The sequence below is a fragment of the Syngnathus acus genome, chromosome 6 (assembly GCF_901709675.1).
Source record: "Syngnathus acus chromosome 6, fSynAcu1.2, whole genome shotgun sequence".
NCBI classification, from domain to species: Eukaryota; Metazoa; Chordata; class Actinopteri; order Syngnathiformes; family Syngnathidae; genus Syngnathus; species Syngnathus acus.
This window is the reverse complement of record NC_051092.1, coordinates 116,905-134,072: the sequence shown is the minus strand read 5'-3', so window position 1 is coordinate 134,072 and position 17,168 is coordinate 116,905. Positions and strand designations below refer to the sequence as shown.

Sequence of the window (17,168 nt, the reverse complement as noted above, 5' to 3'; positions counted from 1 at the left end):
ATCAAACGAGAGCTGGCCTTCCCCGTCTGTCCAATGGGAAGCTGCAAGTCATCACTTTGCAGCTGCCGTCTAAAGTTGAACGCACGCACGCACACTCGTGGCCACATCGAGCTTACCGTCGGCTTCATTCGTCTTTGAAACAAAGTCACCACTGCTGGACATTTGACAACCGACCATATCAAATATATGTGGCTCTTCCAAATCGAACGTTCTACAAAGCAGGTACAAATGGAAGGCGCTCCCCGGCTGTCGAGCCACGCCACGCCACTTTCTTATTTCCATCAAGTGACATGGTCATGACATGAGATTGCTTGTCGTTTTGCACGCAAAGCCTTCATTCACTGCTTGAAGCGCCACCACCGCCTCGCTCTCAGTCGCCAGGAAAGGAAAACAACAGCTAGCGCTGCTAGCTAGCGCTAGTAGCGCTGGCTGTTGAGCGCAAACTAGGTCGGGTTCAAAGCCAACGAGTTGACTTTCTCTCAACCGCTGAGAGCCAAACATTTGAGCATGTTTTCGTGGCAATTGCTCCAATTGTGCCCGATGAGCCAAACTGTTCCAATTCCTTGAAGCAGCTTCGTACGGTTGCGGGGCCGCTCGACGAGCGAGCAAACGCCGTAACGGCAATCGTTAACGACGACGGCTTTGTCGAGCGTGAAATTAGAGCCGTCCGTCTTAATAGTCCCGGCTGGGAGCCATTAACGGCCTCCGTCGCAAACCTTGCCTGCCGGGAGATCCCCGAGCGAGCCAGCGGCCACGCTGACAATTATTTTGCCGCCGGTCGCTCGTAGTTGTGCTTTAGGGGGCGGGCCCTAGTGACTGGCATCGCTCAGTCGTAAGGAGTTGTGCGCTGCATGCTTTTCTTCTTAGTGGGGACGTCATTTCGATTTCTTGGTGTGTCTTGGCATGTGAAGAAATTGACAATAAAGCAGACTTTGACTTTTCTTTTGAAAAAGCACTAAAGTCATTTCAACAGCCAAAAATACACTGAAATCCCATTTTCAGCGATTGTCTCTATTTCAATTGTAAAGTCTCGATGAACGTGGAGCACTTGCGAGGCAAGGTGCCTCTCCGTCACGTTGGAAAACAAATGGCAAGAACGACAAGGTGAATTTACTAGCAAAACTTGTTGACATGTGCCTTCCTTAAAAATCAAGCGCGAGCGAGCCTGGTGCACAAGCTCCCCCGCATTTCAGTGCACTCAACAAAGCATTGGACAAAGGCAAGAATGAAAGCAACAAATGACTGAATAAGGATGCAATCAAAGAGAGAGACTATTCCCACAAGAGGAGTGACCGCGTGCGTCCTCCACGGCGACCGCGCACGTCGTAGCCACCGGGGCCAGCCAGCCAGCCGGCCGGCCACGCTCCGCTCCCGGCTGTCCGTGGTCAAGATCGGACGAGCGCCCTCAACAAGGCGGTCGCCGTCAGCAGCGTGGCGGCGGCCGTCAAGATGGACTTCCAAGCTAGCTCACTCCCCTGACGCAAGACACCAAGGAGGGAAGCTTGTCAAAGACGCACGTCCGTTTGCCCCCCAACCAACAAAGAAAGTCACCCAGCGCTTTTGGCTCCAGCAACGCTTGGATGAACGTTTTGGGGGGGGCTAAGTCGGAATAGCTTCCATATGGAAATGAGTGGCGGCAACGTGAATTCAGTTAGCGCAACAAGTTGCTTTCCTTTTCCTTCGGTCAAGAAAAGGGACAAGCCAAAGGCAGGAAAGGCAATTTGTTTTTACGACGATTGCGATTTGAGACGAGCGAGCGAGCGAGCGAGCGAGCGCTTGTGTTGTGCTTTGGCAAACTGCCCACCCACCCGTTCCTTTACGCGCACGTACTTATTAGGACTTTTGCTGTCATGGCCAATTGCAGAAATTCAGCGGTGCCTTGAGGTGCGCTTCCTTCCGTTTATTACGTAAGCGTTGAAAAGAGGTGAAGCGGCGGTGGCAAAAAGAAGACTTTTGCTGCTACTCTAAAGCACTGCAGGAATAGTCTTGCTTTTTCACAGGAGACTATTGTCTGTCATCTCCAAGTGTTAGCCTGCCCGCGGCGGGCCTTTTAGCACCAAGCTAGCTCAAGCGGCTGGTATCTCAAGACAGCCAGCGCTGGCTGCGAGCCAATCGGGCAGAAAACTCCTTTGTTTCCTTTGCTGTGGTCAAAGGCGAGATTTGGGTTTAGGGCTCCGAGCCCCTCTCATACCTTGCTCTGTGGGACGCCAACTCCGACAAGCAGCACCAGACCACGGCCACTATTACAATCATTCCTATGAAGGGGATGGAGAGAACAGGGTGCTCAGATGGATGGATGAAGCTCTGAGGAGGGAACAAACACAAAGACAAGGAGCATGGGGATGACGGGCGCACGATGGACCGACAAACATGCAGCCAACGATGGCTGACGTTCAAGCCGCAGCTCATTCTTCCCAAATGGAAATACGTGCACGGCTGGCTTAAAGGTCAGGGCTCGCTTGCGACCACTCGGGCCAGTCTGGCTGAAACTCCGGCAGAAAGAAGGAAAGGATTGTGCACCTTTGGACAATTTGGGACCGTGACGCTCCTCCCCTGGCTCAATAAGGGAAAGGCGCGGACGGGTGGACACTTTGACACCACACACAGACAACAAAGAAAAAGAGGAGAGACTTGACGATTTTCTTGGATTTCACTTGACTGCTTGGGAGCCGCCGTTTGATTGGCTGGCGCCAGAGGGTACCTCGCAGAGATTCAAGGACAGACGCACTGACGCGCAGAAAGCCATCCCGTTTGAAAGGGAACATACCACGGACGGCATGAGAGACACACACCGCAGACGAGATACAGTAGGTGCCATGCCATTTGCAGTAGACCCGAGCCTCCGTCCCAGTGCTCCCTTGACTGTGTTGACTTTGATTGCTTGGTACCTCAATTGACCAAGCATCCAAGTGCCCCAAGGCTCCATTCTTGAGCCCCTCTACTTGGGCTTGGGTCCATGCTGTAAATGTATGTACTTTCAAGCAAGAAAATGAGCTAACTCAAGGTACCACTGGACGGCCCTAGTTGTTTTTCTGTTTCATGGCGACGGACTTGGCGCCAGCGGCCTTCCTCACCTGAGCCAACTTGTCCAGCTCTGCCTTGCAGCGCCCAAGCTCCTCCTCCAGCTGGTTGCGCTCCTTCTGACTGCTGTCGTAGAGCTCCTGCAGCTCCTGCAGCTCCAGCTTCAGCCCGTGGCACTGGAACAGAGGCAACCAGATGGCGGCCAGATGGCTCACCAAGGCATGTCGGGTGGCTTGCGACCCTTGAGCCAGACGTTGGACACCTGTTGGAAGAGCGAGCGAGCGAGCGAGCGCTGACTCACCTCTTTGTGAACCCGCGAGGCCTTTTCCTCAGCCTGTTTGAGCTGCTCCCTGAGCGAGCAGATCTCGCCGACGCCGCCGTGCCATCCGGTGGGCGTCCCGGGCTTGCCGTCAAAGGAGATGTTCTTCTGGACCCAGGCGTCGTGCGAGGGGGCCGCGCTCACCTCGCTCAGGGTGTCGTCGGGGCCCGTCTCCGTCCCTTCGGAGCTGAAATGGCGAGGAGCCGGCTGAGGTCGAGCATTAGGACACCGCGCCTGCCGTTTGGGGAACTTAGCGGCAGCGTCCCCACCCGAGGCCCGGGTCGCAAACAGCTGACGAGTGACCTCTCACCTTGTCTTCTGTCGGCGGAGAAGCTGCAGCTTCTCCGAGAGCCTCCGGTTGTCCTCCTTCAGGGCCCGGCACTCCTCCCTCAGGCTCCGGCACTCCTCCTTCAGCAGCAGCTCCACGTCGCCTGGAGCGGCTCGGGGAATTCATTGTATCATGAATGTTGTGACTCCCGGCGGGCCTGGTTGGGGCTTGGCCCCGAAGCGCCTCACCCTGCGGCCCTTGGCGGCTCTTCACGCTGATCTCGGCCCTCAGCGTGGTGATCTCCAGCTCGTAGTGGCGCGCATCGTCGCCGAGGCGCCCGAGCTCGGCCCTCCGCCGGCACAGCTCCTCCTGCAGCGAGGCGATGTCGTTCTCGCGCTCGGCCGCCGCCTCCTCGGCCGCCTGCTGAAGCAGGAGCGCCTCCTCGCGGGCGGCGCGCAGCTCCTCCCGAGCCTCGGCCAGCTCGCTCTCCTTCTCCTCCTCCAGGCCGTCCATCTCCTCCTTGGCTGAGCGCAGCTGGGCTGGAGGACAAAGGGGCTCCCGCTGTCATTTTCAACGCGCAAAACGCTTTCCTTGAGTTTTCGCCCAAAAGACAAAAGCTACGTATTGAGAAAGACGAGGGGCCGAGTCGAGACTCGCAAGTATGGAGCTGCGGTCGAGCCACCGCCTTAAAACAAGAATTTGTCATTTCTTTGGAAGAGAGCGTGAAAGTGTGCGCTGGGCTGCTGACGCAACTGACGGCAATGCTCTCGCTCGCTCGCTCTCTCTCTCTCTCTCTCTCTCTCTCTCTCTCTCTCTCTCTCTCTCTCTCTCTCTCTCTCTCTCTCGCATGAACACGATTCTCTTCAGGAAAACAAAGTGTCCAAGTGTCGCAAATGTGACACTTGGCCCAAATGGGCTGACTTGATGCATTTTTTTCTTTGTGTCTCCGCCCAGCCAGCCAGTTCAGTCCAGTCCAATGGTCCAAAAGAAAACAAAGGAGAAGGAAAAGCCAACACTCTCCATCCGGCGGCGCAAGTGGTTGGGCCTGCTGACCTCAACCCAACGAATAGAGCGAGGAAACGTTAATCCCGTTGTGTTGTACCTTGCAGGTTGTGGATCTGTCGAGCGAAGGCTTCGGCCTGATGGGCGCTGGCCAGACGTTCGTCCTCCAGCAGTCCTGAAGGAACACGAGGAACATATCAGTCGGGCCGGCCGGGCCAGCGGGAGATGCTGCCACCACGGTAAGAATACAATTGCGAGTAAATGCCATTTCATTTGACGTTGCAAAAGCACGTGCTTCTCCTCGCGCTGATTGCTTCAACGACAGCACGATCAATTGGACTTTGAATCAATGGGCAAGCTGCTGCTGCTGCTGCTGCTGCTGCTGCTGCTGCTGCTGCTGCTGCTGCTGCTGCTGCTTCTTCTACTTGTCACAATTTGCTGTTTCTGGAAGGAAAGCCATTCTCATGGGAAAGCTTCATTTTGAATTGCGGCTTTTATTTCCAAGGCCACCATTGCTCGCACAACTAAAATATTCCCCATGTAAAAGGGATAGATAGCCGCGAGTGCCGTACAACCCGCCCCCGCCTGCCTCCCTCCTCCCACCCCCGCCTCCCTCCCTCCCTCTCCCTCCCTCCCTCCCTCTCTCTCTCTCTCTCTCTCTCTCTCTCTCTCTCTCTCTCTCTCTCTCTCTCTCTCTCTCTCTCTCTCTCTCTCTCTCTCTCTCTCTCTCTCTCTCTGCACCGTGTGTCATTCCCTGACAATGTTCCCCGAGGAACCCCGACAGTTGTCGTCAGGAAACAGCTGAGCGGTCCCGGTGGGGAGTCTGGAAGCTTCTCTTGAGTGTGCCCAGTTGTCCGTGGAATGCGCTGCCGCCGCCGCCACACACGCACGCACACACGCACACGCATGCACGCCAGTGAGATGAGTGCAAGCCATTACCCAGAAGGCTTTGCTAAAAGATGACATCACGGACAACATATAGTATTTGGGGAGCGTCATGTGGCTTTTAATAGCGCAGCCATCATACAGGAACGAGCAACAAGAGAAATCACATGAGTATGGAAGTGTGTTTGGAGGAAAGTGTGTTGAAAAAAAACCTCATGTCATATGCCAAACAGGGTTGACAGTATACATATCAAGCCAAACAGCGCCCCCTGCTGGAGCCCTGCCACACCGCAAAGGCGCGTCTCACCTTGCAGCTCCAGGAAGCCGTCGTGGTGCTTAGTCGACGTCTCCCTGGCGTCCTCCAGCTCCAGCAGCAGCTGCAGGACTTGAGCCCTCAGTTCCTCCAGCTCCTGTTCCTCCTGCTCCTCCTGCTTCTCGCTCAGCTCCCCGCCGCCGCCTCCGTCCTCCCCGTCTTTGGCGGCTCGCTCGGGCTCCATCTCCAGCTTCTCGTCGCCGTCCTCCGGCACGTCTCTCTCCTCGGCCCCGCCGTCCGCTTTGAGCTCGCTCGGATCACCTGAAGGAGACATGAAAGGCACGGAGGTGACGGAGCCTTCTCGCTTCAACTCTTTGATTCAAGCCGGCCCCGCCATTGTCTTTTAAATCAATAGCAGGCTCTTGTGATGAAAGTGCCTTTGAATCCTCTTTTGCTTTCAGCGGCGGCAGCGGCAGAGGCGACAGCGGCCTCCATTTGAATATTCAAAGTAGTGACACCTTTTCATCATGCCTGGAACTGAGATGGTTGGCAGAATGGAGCCAAAGCAGAGACGAACGAGGACCACGTGAAAAAAGGCTCTGGAGTGAGGCACTGGCGCGCACACAAATTCTATTGAGGGGACTAAAGTACTCTTACATTGTGCTAGAGCAGAGCTACAGATACTTGTTGAAAATAAAAGTATTCACTCAGAAACGTACGCACCCTGAAATGTGAAAAGGATGCTTTGCCGCCGTCAATACGTCCCTGAGGACAAACAAGCAACTTTTCAGTCCAGCGGGTGGCGTGAGTGAGCTGAGAGCGCAGTGAGGCGGATGGAGGGAGCCCGGAGCCCGGAGCCCGGGGCCCGGGGCCCTGAGCCCGGAGCCCGGAGGGGCAGTCGCTCAAGTCATGACCAAGACTCACCCACCACTCAACAACGCAAGTGGATAGGAATGGGCCTGTGGGGCTGTGACAAACACATCTCACCTTCAACTTTGCATTTCTTTTCATTTTCTGGCTCGGCCTGCTTGTTGTGTGCCGAGAATGAATTCAAGGCGCGCCTCATGAAAAGCGAGCTCGGGAGATTCTCGTCTTGCCGTCATCATTTTCTCCGCCTTTTGTGAGATGTACTCATTAGGCGTCAGGTCGGCTTCCCATCTTTCCTTTCTTTGGAGCTCAGGGGAGATCGTCGTTAATACGGGTCAACTCTAAAGCCCCGGGAGATGTTGCTGTGATTAAGGAACAAACTTGACTTTTTATTTGACAAACAAAATGTTATTTTTTTGTCAACTACTACTCTATAATCACCTTGGCAGGAGGGGGCCTCACACGGGGCACCATTAATGCTGCCGATGAAGATCCCATTATGTGCAAAGCCTTGTTTGCACATACACGGCCAAGCGTTCTAATGAGCATCCACACGCACGCACACACACGCGCACACACACACAGCTGTATTTCCATGAAGGAGGTCATGCATAATTCGAAGCGAGCACACTAGCGCTAAAGCGGCGCTAGCAAGTTCATTGAAGTAGGAGGGGAGACAAAGGCCAAATGTTGCCAGCGCAAAACAGCAGAGGGAGGGACGGACGGACGGACGGATGGAGTAAAATGGCACACATCAAACGCATCGCTCAGGCGCTTCATCCGTTGCACTCCTGTTCGAGTCATGGGATTGGTGGCTTCGCTGTGGTTGATGGTCAGGAAATGAGATGTCAAGGCGGAATTGAAGAAGAAAAAAAAAGGAGCAGAGGTGCCCCGAGGGCCCCGGATGCTTTGTTTTCATTCGCCCTCCCTCCATGAGAGCCTCGCAGCTGCAATGTTTTGACACATTTCCGACGCAAAGTTTGTCCGCTGCGCCAACTCTGCTGCTGTTTATTTGTCCGGCAGAGCCCGGAGAAATTCAGCCGCTGCGTCCTGTGGGGATTTTTGGGGGAGGAAGGCAGGCAGGATGGCAGGCAGGCAGCCAGCCACGCAGGCAGGCAGGCAGGCAGGCGAGCAGGCAGGCAGGCAGGCAGGCGAGCAGGATGGCAGGCAGGCAGGCCCCACACTCAAGCTCGACAATGGCGCCACGTCAAAGAGAAGTGCGCGGCCGGGAGTGGAACGACGTGGGCGGGCGGCTTGGATCGAGCGCGTTTCGGTACGCGTGTAGGCGCCGAGGAGAAATGTCGAGTGGGAACGCGGCGATCCGCTCCGCTCCGCTCCTCCGCGTAGGAGGCGCAATATGCCGGCCCGTAGCTGTGAAATACAACAAGCGCCTTGCAAATATGTCCAATCTGCACTTGCCATGCACAACCGCGGCCAGCAGGGGGCACTGACTATAGTTGATGCATGCATCAGTCCTAGATTGACAACAAGTGGAGGGAGTTTTTATCGTACCTCCGAGTTAGGCCCCTCAAATTTCAGGTTAGGAGCCACCGTGGTTCTATGTAAAAAAAAATTAAAAAGACTTAGAATGGGGCCTTGGGCGACAATGTGAAGAGTGTTAACTGAGAAATTGCGTAGCCAAAATGGCAAATCGAAAGTGACGAGCTGCGCTTTTGCCCCTATTTTTTTCTTTGACCTGTAGAACCTTCTGTTGAACGCAGATGCCTCCTTTTACCCTGACACCAACAAGACACGAGCCTCAAGTATCCAAAAAGCGGCGCTCGCTCACTCGCTCGCTCACCTGCCAGCTCCATCGCCTCGCCTGCCTGCAAGGCTGCCTGCCTGCCTGCGTGGCTGCCTGCCTGCGTGGCTGCCTGCCTACGTGCCTACGTGCCTGCCTGCCTGCCTGCCTGCCTGCCTGCCTGCCTGCCTGCCTGCCTGCCTGCCTGCCTGCCTGCCTGCCTGCCTGCCTGCAACAGCGGGGCTCACCTGCCAGCTTCGTTGCCGTGGCGCATCACCTCCATGCAATGCATCCACATACACACCGCACCACACATGCATGTCCCTGTCCGCCTTATGTCCCCTCCTCCTGACCGACCACCTGACCCCTCGCTTCCTCCTCTTCAATCCCCATCCCTGCTCCATCCATGCATCCTTCACTCCGCGCTAAAAATAGCCAGCAGCAGCAGCAGCAGCAGCAGCAGCAGCACGACATCACAGACAGAGCGTGACGAAAGGGGAGCGCCCAGACCTGCAGCGTCCAAAGGCTCCTCGATGAGCGGCGGAAGACGCAAACCGTCCATCCAGAGGCACGCAGAGCCAGCAGCCAGCCGACCAGCAAGCCAGGCAATGAGCGAGCGAGCGAGCGAGGGCCGCCGCGGAGAGGAGGGTCACGGGCAGTGCACGCCCACGCCAGCTGCAGCCGAGCAAAGAGAGAGAGTCAGACGTGCACACACACGCACGTAAACACATACAGCCACACACACACTCACTCACATACGTGCAGGCAAATGAGAAGGGTCCGCGGAGCGTGGGAGCGGTGGCGGGTGAAAGGGAAGAGGGGAGGAGCCGAGCAGAGCCAAGCCGAGCCAAGCGAGGGGCGGCGGGAAGATAGATAGATAGATAGATAGATAGATAGATAGATAGATAGATAGATAGATAGATAGATAGATAGATAGATAGATAGATAGATAGATAGATAGATGCTCACGAGGAAAACGGCAAAATTCCTTCTTCCTGCTCTCTTGCGCAGCCGCTTGCCTTTTCGCCGCCGCAGCAGACTATTTGTGCACTGTTGTTTTCAGCCGATGTTGCTATTTTGAGCACCTGTTGTGACGCAAGCAGGCAGACAGGCAGGAGGGCAGACAGGCAGGCAGTAGGGCAGACAGGCAGGAGGGCAGGCAGGAGGGCAGGCAGGTGGGCAAACACTCACGCAGGTAGGCAGGCAGGCGACGCGCGTGCTAACGAGAAGATGCGCTGGCTTCACCGCTGCTTACTTCCTTAGTAGTGCAAATACTTCACTGAGGTCCATTTTGTAGCGCGCTGCACTTGATTTCCCAGAAGCTAATTACTGCCACTCCATGCAGGAGAAACAATACCACCCACCCCCCACCTTGGAGAATAACTTTGGCGTTTGAACGCAAAAAGTTTCACATTTGTGTATCGCAGGTAACTTGAATTTCAATGACACAAGAAGGACGTGAAGACTCGAAAAACTCAAGTGTCACTCTGTCTGCGAGCGAGACCTGCATTAGCGCTGGCTCGTGAGTGAATATAAAAGAACGAATCTTTTCAGTGAACGAGAGTGAAGTGATTCGTTTTTGTTTTTTTCAGTTCATATGACTTCAACCAGTAGGTGTCGGTAATGCGCATTAAAGCTGGTGCCACCTCGCCGTAAAACAAAACGAAGAAGAAAATGACGTCACTTCCCGTTCACGAACGAGTCGTGAATTGCATTTCCCGTTCACCAACGGGACGGATCTGTGAGTGAGTGATTTGCATTTCCAGTTCATCGCGAGAACGGGCGGCAGCGGCGACGTCACTTCCGCATTCGGCGAGACCGCAGCCAATCAACGACCGGCTTTCGGGCACGAGGGCAAATAAAACTATACCCCCCCAAACCATAATGCTTTGATGGCAAAGTTGCACATTGAAATGGTATAGGATAGAGCGACACAAACGTGCAAAATAACTAAATAAATATAATGCTGGTGAAATGTCTTTGCTCGAAAGCTTCAAACGTCACTTCCGTGTTTGGCGACCCTACAGCCAATCCGCGACGCGCTCCGAGCCTCGCGGTGACATATGAAAGCCACTTCCGATACCGAGCAAAGCGGTGTCATATGAGAGAGGCTGGCATACGGATGCGCTTGCCTTATTTTGACTGGTGCCGATCTTCACCTTCGAAGTTATGAACTCTGTTTGTTCGAGAGCCAACAACTGTTTCGACGTCTCGACCAACGTCATGATGACCTTAGCCTTCGGCTGTTATATCACCACCGTGTTGATCGACACAAGCGTTCCCGTGGACATCCGTGTCACCAAAGTCATGCTGAGAAATGTCTACAACGTGACCGGATTCGGGGAGCCCTGTGATATGGTTTACATCACCTTTGACCTCTCGGCCGATTTGCAGCCGGTATTCAACTGGAATGTCCTACAACTCTATATCTTTGTGTTTGCCGAGTACGCGACACCGAAAAATGCTTTGAACCAGGTGATGCTTTGGGACAAGACTGTCTATCGAGGAAAAGACACGCTGTACCTCAGAGACCAAAAATCCAAATACTTCTTCTGCGATGACGGAAACGGACTGAGGGCCAACGAGAACATCACCCTGACGCTGTCATGGAACGTCATTCCCGTCGCTGGAAGTCTGGCCATTGTACCCGGGAATGGATACACCAGTCTGCCCTTTCCCAAGACATATGAGACTCCCACCAGCTATTTGTGAGACACAAAGTTGAAGCTCGACGTTTACAGCCCATTCTTGATTTGCGGGCTTTGTACAATCATAACGTATGGCTGTGGAATAAAGGAGACTGCTGAAAGGAACATTTTGCACCCTCTTGTGTATATTCTTTGCCAGTTTACAACATCAAGGCTTCTTTGAGTGGGCTTTGCTTTGACATTGCACCTCTTGTGTATGTATAGTCTTTGCTAGTTTACAGCATCAAGGGTCCTTGGAAACGTGGCATTGGCATGCGAAGCGGAATACGTACACTTACGTTCAATAAATGGACGTGTTCACATCCGGTAAGCGCACGGGAGCTCAAACCACAGGCCGATAGATGAAATACATGAACCATTCTTTAGCCTCTTGTGTGAACTCAATGCCATTTATAAGTAAGAATGAAAGATTAGCCGGTTTATTGTATTACATTGCTTTGAGTATGTTAGGATCATCCATCCATCCATCCATCCATCCATCCATCCATCTTCTGCAATTTGTATTGGGGTCCCGGTAGTAACGGTAGAATTTGCCAGTTTATTGTATTAAATTGCTTTGAGTATGTTAGGATCATGCATGCATCCACCCACCCACCCATCCGTCCATCCACATCCATCCCTCCATCTTCTGTCTTATGCGGAGTCGGTGCGTTAACTGGTACATCTTGTACGATGAAACACGTTGCGTACCAAAAACATCCCTCGAAAAAAATAAACAAATCAAAGTTTACACGTAATTAACACGTAAATTAGGGGTGATTTTCGGCCAATGATGGCCAGCCACGATTTGAGGGTATTGACTCGTGTTGAGGATGGCGATTGGTCAGCGTTGCTGCGTCGTCTCCGTTGTGATTGGTCCACGGTGGTGCGTGGTGCGCCGCCATTGGTCGAGCGCGAGAGATTTAAGTGTGCTGTGTTCGCGAGGGTGGTCCATTGTCAGTCTCTCGTGGAACGGCGGTACGGCGTGCGCTCACCAGCTTTTGTCTGAGGTGCAACTGTCACAATCAAGCTCCAATCCCAAAATGAAGCGGGCGTGGGTTGTCGGACTTCTACTCGGGCTCTTCGCCTTCGGTGAGTAGGCGCCAGTGTTTTGTTTGACAAGGGGAATGGTTACCGACCGGCTATTGCTATGTATGGTTTAGCTGCGAAGCTAGCTTTGCCTGGCACTGGCGTCTCGATAGCTTCTCGTTACTTGAATTTCATTCGTAACTGGTTTAATTCTCGCTCTATTTGAAACTTTTGACCATTATGCAACATCAAGGAGACATTCGAATGTATTCGCTCGGCTTTTCACAAGTTGCCAACGTGATACACTGCCATTATCTGCATCCAAGGTAATTTTGAAAGTCCTGCCCCCCAAGGCATTAAATGGCGTTTCCTAAAAGCCATATGATTTCTGGCTCCTATTAGTCCAGAACTAATCAGCTTATATCATTTGAGATCTCTCCGCCTTTCATTTTAGCTGCCGTGAGGGCCGAAGATGAACTGGACGTGGACGGTACCGTGGATGAGGACCTGGGCAAAAGCAGGGATGGCTCCAAGACAGACGACGAGGTGGTTCAGAGGTTGGTTCCGCGGTTGAAACCGCACAAGGGTACAAATGTAGAGTGCACGTGTACTGCTTTGAAATTTGCTAGCTTCTCCAAATGCAGCCAGCTATCTGTATTTGCAGGCTCATCCACTAGATGGCAGAAGACGGTACACAAATAGCACTTGTATTCACTTTTCAAAATGAAAAATGTGCCTTGGCTCAAAGGTCGCGAAATAATAGTCTTTAATCTGGAGCTTCCCCTGCCTCCGGAATCCTCCACTTTTAAATGATTACGCTGGAGGGACAGACTGACTGACGAGCATGTGAGTGAGTTTTTGTTGATAAATATATTTATTTCTCTCTCTCCTCTCCCGCAGGGAGGAGGAAGCCATCCAGCTGGACGGATTGAACGCGGCCCAGATTAAGGAACTACGGGAAAAGTCTGAGAAGCACGTCTTCCAGGCTGAGGTCAACCGCATGATGAAGCTGATCATCAACTCCCTGTACAAGAATAAAGAGGTGAGGCGGGTCGCTCCTGTCGGGCTCAGCGTGGCTCAGCGTGGCTCAGCGCGGCTGGATATTTTTCATTCCAGATCTTTCTCCGAGAGCTGATCTCCAATGCTTCCGACGCCCTGGATAAAATTCGCCTGTTGTCTCTCACTGACGAGGTCGCAATGAGCTCCAACGAAGATCTGGTCATCAGAATCAAAGTGCGTAGCGCCCGCAGTCACGCTCTCTAAGCCATTTGCGCGACGAAACGCACGACGCCTTTTGCTCCCCCCCCAGTCGGACAAGGAGAAGAACATGCTTCACATCACTGACTCGGGCATCGGCATGACCAAAGAGGAGCTGGTGAAGAACCTGGGCACCATCGCCAAATCGGGCACCAGCGAGTTCCTCAACAAGATGACGGAGATGCAGTCGGCGGAGCAGTCCACCTCGGAGCTGATCGGCCAGTTCGGCGTGGGCTTCTACTCGGCCTTCCTGGTGGCCGACAAGGTCATCGTGACCTCCAAGCACAACGACGGCGAGCAGCACATCTGGGAGTCGGACTCCAACAGCTTTTCGGTCATCGAGGACCCCCGCGGGAACACGCTGGGCCGCGGCACCACCATCACGTAGGTTCCCGACGAGGAGAGCGAGCGGCCGCCCCGCCGGACGGACGGAGCTCATTTGAAATCTCCTGCGCAGATTGTTGATGAAAGAGGAGGCCTCGGACTACCTGGAACTGGAGACCATCAAGAACCTCGTGAGGAAGTACTCGCAGTTCATCAACTTCCCCATTTACGTTTGGGCCAGCAAGGTACTGACATTTTACAATAAGATAGCGTTTTGTGGGTGCCCGACATGAACTGCGCAACGCGTGAATTTGACCCGAAAATACAAACGGGCCGTCTTGCAATAGCCACGCGGGTGGGTGTAAGCGCTTTGGTCTCACCCGCCGTGCATCAGACGGAGACGGTGGAGGAGCCCGTCGACCGAGACGACGACGACGAGCCGGAGGAGAAAGCCTCCGAAGATGAGGCTGAGGTGGAAGTGGAGGAAGAGGAAGAAGGCAAAGACAAGCCCAAGACCAAAAAGGTGCCTGCCACTTTGTGGGCACAAAGGCATATGTTATTGGGCTGGAGTCATTTTTTTGCTTTTTGTTAACCTTAATCATAAGGTGGAGAAGACGGTGTGGAACTGGGAGATAATGAACGACATCAAGCCCATCTGGCAGAGACTGGCTAAGGACGTCGAGGACGACGAGTACAACGCTTTCTACAAGACCTTCTCCAAGGTCAGCAAAAACACACCCAGGTTCTAGTTGCTCATGAGCCCGGGGGGGAAAACTTCAACCGGTCCAAAGATCGGGCGGCTCGTCCGAGTACCAGTGTGCCTCCCAAGTTGCTCTCCCAACAGGATAACGAGAACCCTCTGGCTCACATCCACTTTACGGCCGAGGGCGAGGTCACCTTCAAGTCCATCCTGTTTGTGCCCACCGCCGCCCCCCGCGGCCTCTTTGACGAGTACGGCTCCAAGAAGAACGACTACATCAAGGTGAGGGGGCGGGGCTGGCTACTTTTAAACTAAGAATTCCAAACGGCAGCTTCTAAAACGTTGTCATCTGGCCGCAGCTTTTCGTCCGGAGGGTTTTCATCACGGACGACTTCAACGACATGATGCCCAAATACCTCAACTTTGTCAAGGGAGTGGTGAGTCGCCACTTTGTCTTGATGCTGCGGCAGTGTGTTCAAGCAAACCAAATCCTTTGCTCTCTCCAAATCAGGTCGACTCTGACGACCTCCCTCTGAACGTGTCCCGAGAGACGCTACAGCAACACAAACTCCTCAAGGTGAGTGCGGAAGCAAGCGCTCAGCCGCCGCCAGCGCTCAGCCGCCGCCAGCGCTCAGCCGCCGCCAGCGCCATCCTGATTTGCGTGCTCCCCGCCCATCAGGTCATCCGGAAGAAGCTGGTACGCAAAACTCTGGACATGATCAAGAAGATAGCCGAGGAGCAGTACAATGACAAGTTCTGGAAGGAGTTTGGCACCAACATCAAGCTGGGCGTCATCGAGGACCACTCCAATCGGACCCGGCTGGCTAAGCTGCTGCGCTTCAACACCTCCAACAGCGACACTGAGGTCACCGGCCTCGAGCAGTACGTCGAGCGCATGAAGGAGAAGCAGGACAAGATCTACTTCATGGCGGGCACCAGCAGGAAGGAGGTATGCTGGGCCAGGCCAGGCCAGCGCTTTGCGTCATCGCTCGCGCGTGCACAGGATGCCCTACGCGTTGGCATACCCACAGCGACGTCTACCTCCAGGCGGAGGCGTCTCCCTTTGTGGAGCGGCTGCTGAAGAAGGGCTATGAGGTGATCTACCTGACGGAGCCCGTGGACGAGTACTGCATCCAGGCCCTGCCCGAGTTCGACGGCAAGCGCTTCCAGAACGTGGCCAAGGAGGGAGTCAAGTTCGACGAGAGCGACGAGGCCAAAGAGAAGCGCGAGGCGCAGGAGAAGGAGTACGAGCCGCTCACCACCTGGCTCAAGGACAAGGCGCTCAAGGACAAGGTCCGCTCCTTTCTTCTTTCCACATCCTGAGCGAGCGGGCGGGCGAGCGAGCGACCATTTGGCCATTGTGCTTTGCTTGGGCTTCACGTGCGTGCTTTTTGTGCAGATCGAGAAGGCGGTCCTGTCGCAGAGGCTGACCAAGTCGCCGTGCGCGCTGGTGGCCAGCCAGTACGGCTGGTCGGGGAACATGGAAAGGATCATGAAGGCGCAGGCCTACCAGACGGGCAAAGATATTTCCACAAAGTGAGTTTGGCTCTGGGCAAACCCAAAGCGCCGCTGCGGTGGCTAACCTTCCCGACCAATGTTGCAGTTACTACGCCAGCCAGAAGAAGACTTTAGAGATCAACCCCAAGCACCCCCTCATCAAGAAGATGCTCAAACGGGTCAACGTAAGTGCGGCCCGAGTCGACATCGGCTTGTTGCGGTCAGACATCTCGAGTCGTAAATCTGGTGCGAATGCGCCGTGCGGCTTTAGGACGACGGCGGGGACCAGACGGCGTCGGACCTGGCCAGCGTCCTCTTTGAGACGGCCGCCCTGCGCTCGGGCTACCAGCTGGCCGACACCAAGGCCTACGGCGACAGGATCGAGCGCATGCTGAGGCTCAGCATGAACGTACCGCTGGACGAGCAGGTCGGCCCCGACGCTTGCTTGGAACGCGCGCCGGCCACCCGCTCCAGCCGTAAAGCCTCACTTTGTGACCTCAGGTGGAAGAGGAGCCCGAGGAGGAGCCCGAGGAGGAGCCCGAGGAGGAGCCGGCCGAGGACGACGGGGCGGACGAGGACCAAGACGAGGTCGCGGCAGACGATGCCAAAGACGACGACGAGCAAGTGGTAAGAAGGCGCCCACCGCAGAGTCTCGCGAGAGTTGGCGCTCTCCTTGACGTGGCTTCTTCGTAGGTCAAGACGCCCAAAATCGAACTGTGAGAGGAGCGCAACTCGGGAAGAGAGAGCGGCGCCCGGCTGGCTGCCCGTGACGCACCATTGTCTTGGCACGGGCGAGCGAGCGATCATTTTAAGGAGCGCTTGGGTGTGTTGTGCATTTGTTTGCCTTTTTTTTTTTTTTAATTTTTTTTTTTTTACACATTCCTCACACCTGTAAATTTGTTAATATTTAACTGACCTGTTGATGGAGGGATCCTGTCTCTTGAATAAATGTTTCCTGGGAAAAGGAAGGCTGGTGTTTGTCATTTGATCACGATCCCAAGCTACGGTGTTTTGTTTGTGGTGTAATTGGGCGAGCCCTTATTGGTGGCATCAATGCAGTGAGGGAGGGTTTGCGCACTTTATTTTTCTTTGTTTTTCAGTTGATCTGTAAAAGATGTAGGTTACACTAAATTATTGGTAGGGAAAAAAGGTTTGAAATTATTTTGGCATGCCCCCCCCCCCCGCACGCTACAGCTATCAATAAGTAGTCACGTACACAGCTACCAAGTGCTAACGCCACTCATAATTTGTATCAACACATTGATTGGTAATTCTGAAGTGAGCTTTTTTGCAGCACTGTCTTTGTGGTTGTGCCAAT

General features: G+C 54.2%; 3 protein-coding genes and 1 long non-coding RNA gene across 10 annotated transcripts in view; 3 read left to right on the top strand and 1 right to left on the bottom strand.

Moving 5' to 3' along the window:
* Window positions 1–6,458, top strand: part of LOC119124221 — a 51,950-nt gene extending 45,492 nt beyond the window's left edge. Inside the window, exons 4-6 of one of the 2 annotated variants that reach the window (XR_005098217.1) lie at window positions 4,718–4,849; window positions 5,729–6,095; window positions 6,210–6,458. This is a non-coding gene — a long non-coding RNA (uncharacterized LOC119124221). Of the gene's footprint in view, window positions 1–4,717; window positions 4,850–5,394; window positions 6,096–6,209 lie in introns of both variants that reach the window. The other variant, XR_005098218.1, reaches the window with a different exon arrangement.
* LOC119124192 (coiled-coil domain-containing protein 136-like) lies at window positions 423–9,247 on the bottom strand. Of its 6 annotated transcripts, none has more exons than XM_037253900.1 (10): window positions 9,116–9,247; window positions 8,867–9,031; window positions 5,803–6,069; window positions 4,711–4,785; window positions 3,857–4,147; window positions 3,651–3,771; window positions 3,323–3,527; window positions 3,075–3,197; window positions 2,192–2,304; window positions 423–1,475 (listed from the first exon to the last, which is right to left on the bottom strand). In XM_037253900.1, exons 2-10 carry the CDS (start codon window positions 8,916–8,918, stop codon window positions 1,463–1,465), a joined length of 1,260 nt encoding a protein of 419 aa, XP_037109795.1. In that variant the 5' UTR covers window positions 8,919–9,031; window positions 9,116–9,247; the 3' UTR covers window positions 423–1,462. The 6 variants fall into 6 exon arrangements, 5 of the variants coding, with proteins under 5 accessions (XP_037109795.1, XP_037109794.1, XP_037109791.1 ...); XM_037253899.1 differs by having other exon boundaries at window positions 9,112–9,241; XM_037253896.1 differs by lacking the exon at window positions 9,116–9,247 and having other exon boundaries at window positions 8,867–9,109.
* A 1,232-nt stretch (window positions 9,248–10,479) lies between these two features.
* LOC119124206 (signal peptidase complex subunit 3-like) lies at window positions 10,480–11,178 on the top strand. The gene has a single exon (XM_037253927.1). It carries the CDS (start codon window positions 10,526–10,528, stop codon window positions 11,066–11,068), a length of 543 nt encoding a protein of 180 aa, XP_037109822.1. The 5' UTR covers window positions 10,480–10,525; the 3' UTR covers window positions 11,069–11,178.
* A 797-nt stretch (window positions 11,179–11,975) lies between these two features.
* Window positions 11,976–16,818, top strand: hsp90b1 (heat shock protein 90, beta (grp94), member 1). Its single transcript, XM_037253844.1, has 18 exons — window positions 11,976–12,135; window positions 12,527–12,629; window positions 12,973–13,114; window positions 13,189–13,305; window positions 13,382–13,713; window positions 13,787–13,898; window positions 14,048–14,176; window positions 14,259–14,375; window positions 14,498–14,635; window positions 14,713–14,790; window positions 14,865–14,930; window positions 15,033–15,302; window positions 15,401–15,646; window positions 15,753–15,889; window positions 15,957–16,035; window positions 16,122–16,277; window positions 16,352–16,477; window positions 16,544–16,818. Exons 1-18 carry the CDS (start codon window positions 12,087–12,089, stop codon window positions 16,568–16,570), a joined length of 2,424 nt encoding a protein of 807 aa, XP_037109739.1. The 5' UTR covers window positions 11,976–12,086; the 3' UTR covers window positions 16,571–16,818.
* The last annotated feature ends 350 nt before the right edge of the window (window positions 16,819–17,168 follow it).

Excerpts from the sequence above, each read along its gene's own strand:
- LOC119124192 (XM_037253900.1), bottom strand. The coding sequence starts at position 8,918 with ATGGACGGTTTGCGTCTTCCGCCGCTCATCGAGGAGCCTTTGGACGCT. Across the intron at positions 4,786-5,802 it reads CGGCTTCCTGGAGCTGCAAG|GACTGCTGGAGGACGAACGT; the intron begins GTGAGACGCGCC and ends GTGTTCCTTCAG. Across the intron at positions 2,305-3,074 it reads AGCTGGACAAGTTGGCTCAG|AGCTTCATCCATCCATCTGA; the intron begins GTGAGGAAGGCC and ends TTCCCTCCTCAG.
- LOC119124206 (XM_037253927.1), top strand. The coding sequence starts at position 10,526 with ATGAACTCTGTTTGTTCGAGAGCCAACAACTGTTTCGACGTCTCGACC.
- hsp90b1 (XM_037253844.1), top strand. The coding sequence starts at position 12,087 with ATGAAGCGGGCGTGGGTTGTCGGACTTCTACTCGGGCTCTTCGCCTTC. Across the intron at positions 12,630-12,972 it reads GACGACGAGGTGGTTCAGAG|GGAGGAGGAAGCCATCCAGC; the intron begins GTTGGTTCCGCG and ends CCTCTCCCGCAG. Across the intron at positions 14,636-14,712 it reads AGAAGAACGACTACATCAAG|CTTTTCGTCCGGAGGGTTTT; the intron begins GTGAGGGGGCGG and ends ATCTGGCCGCAG.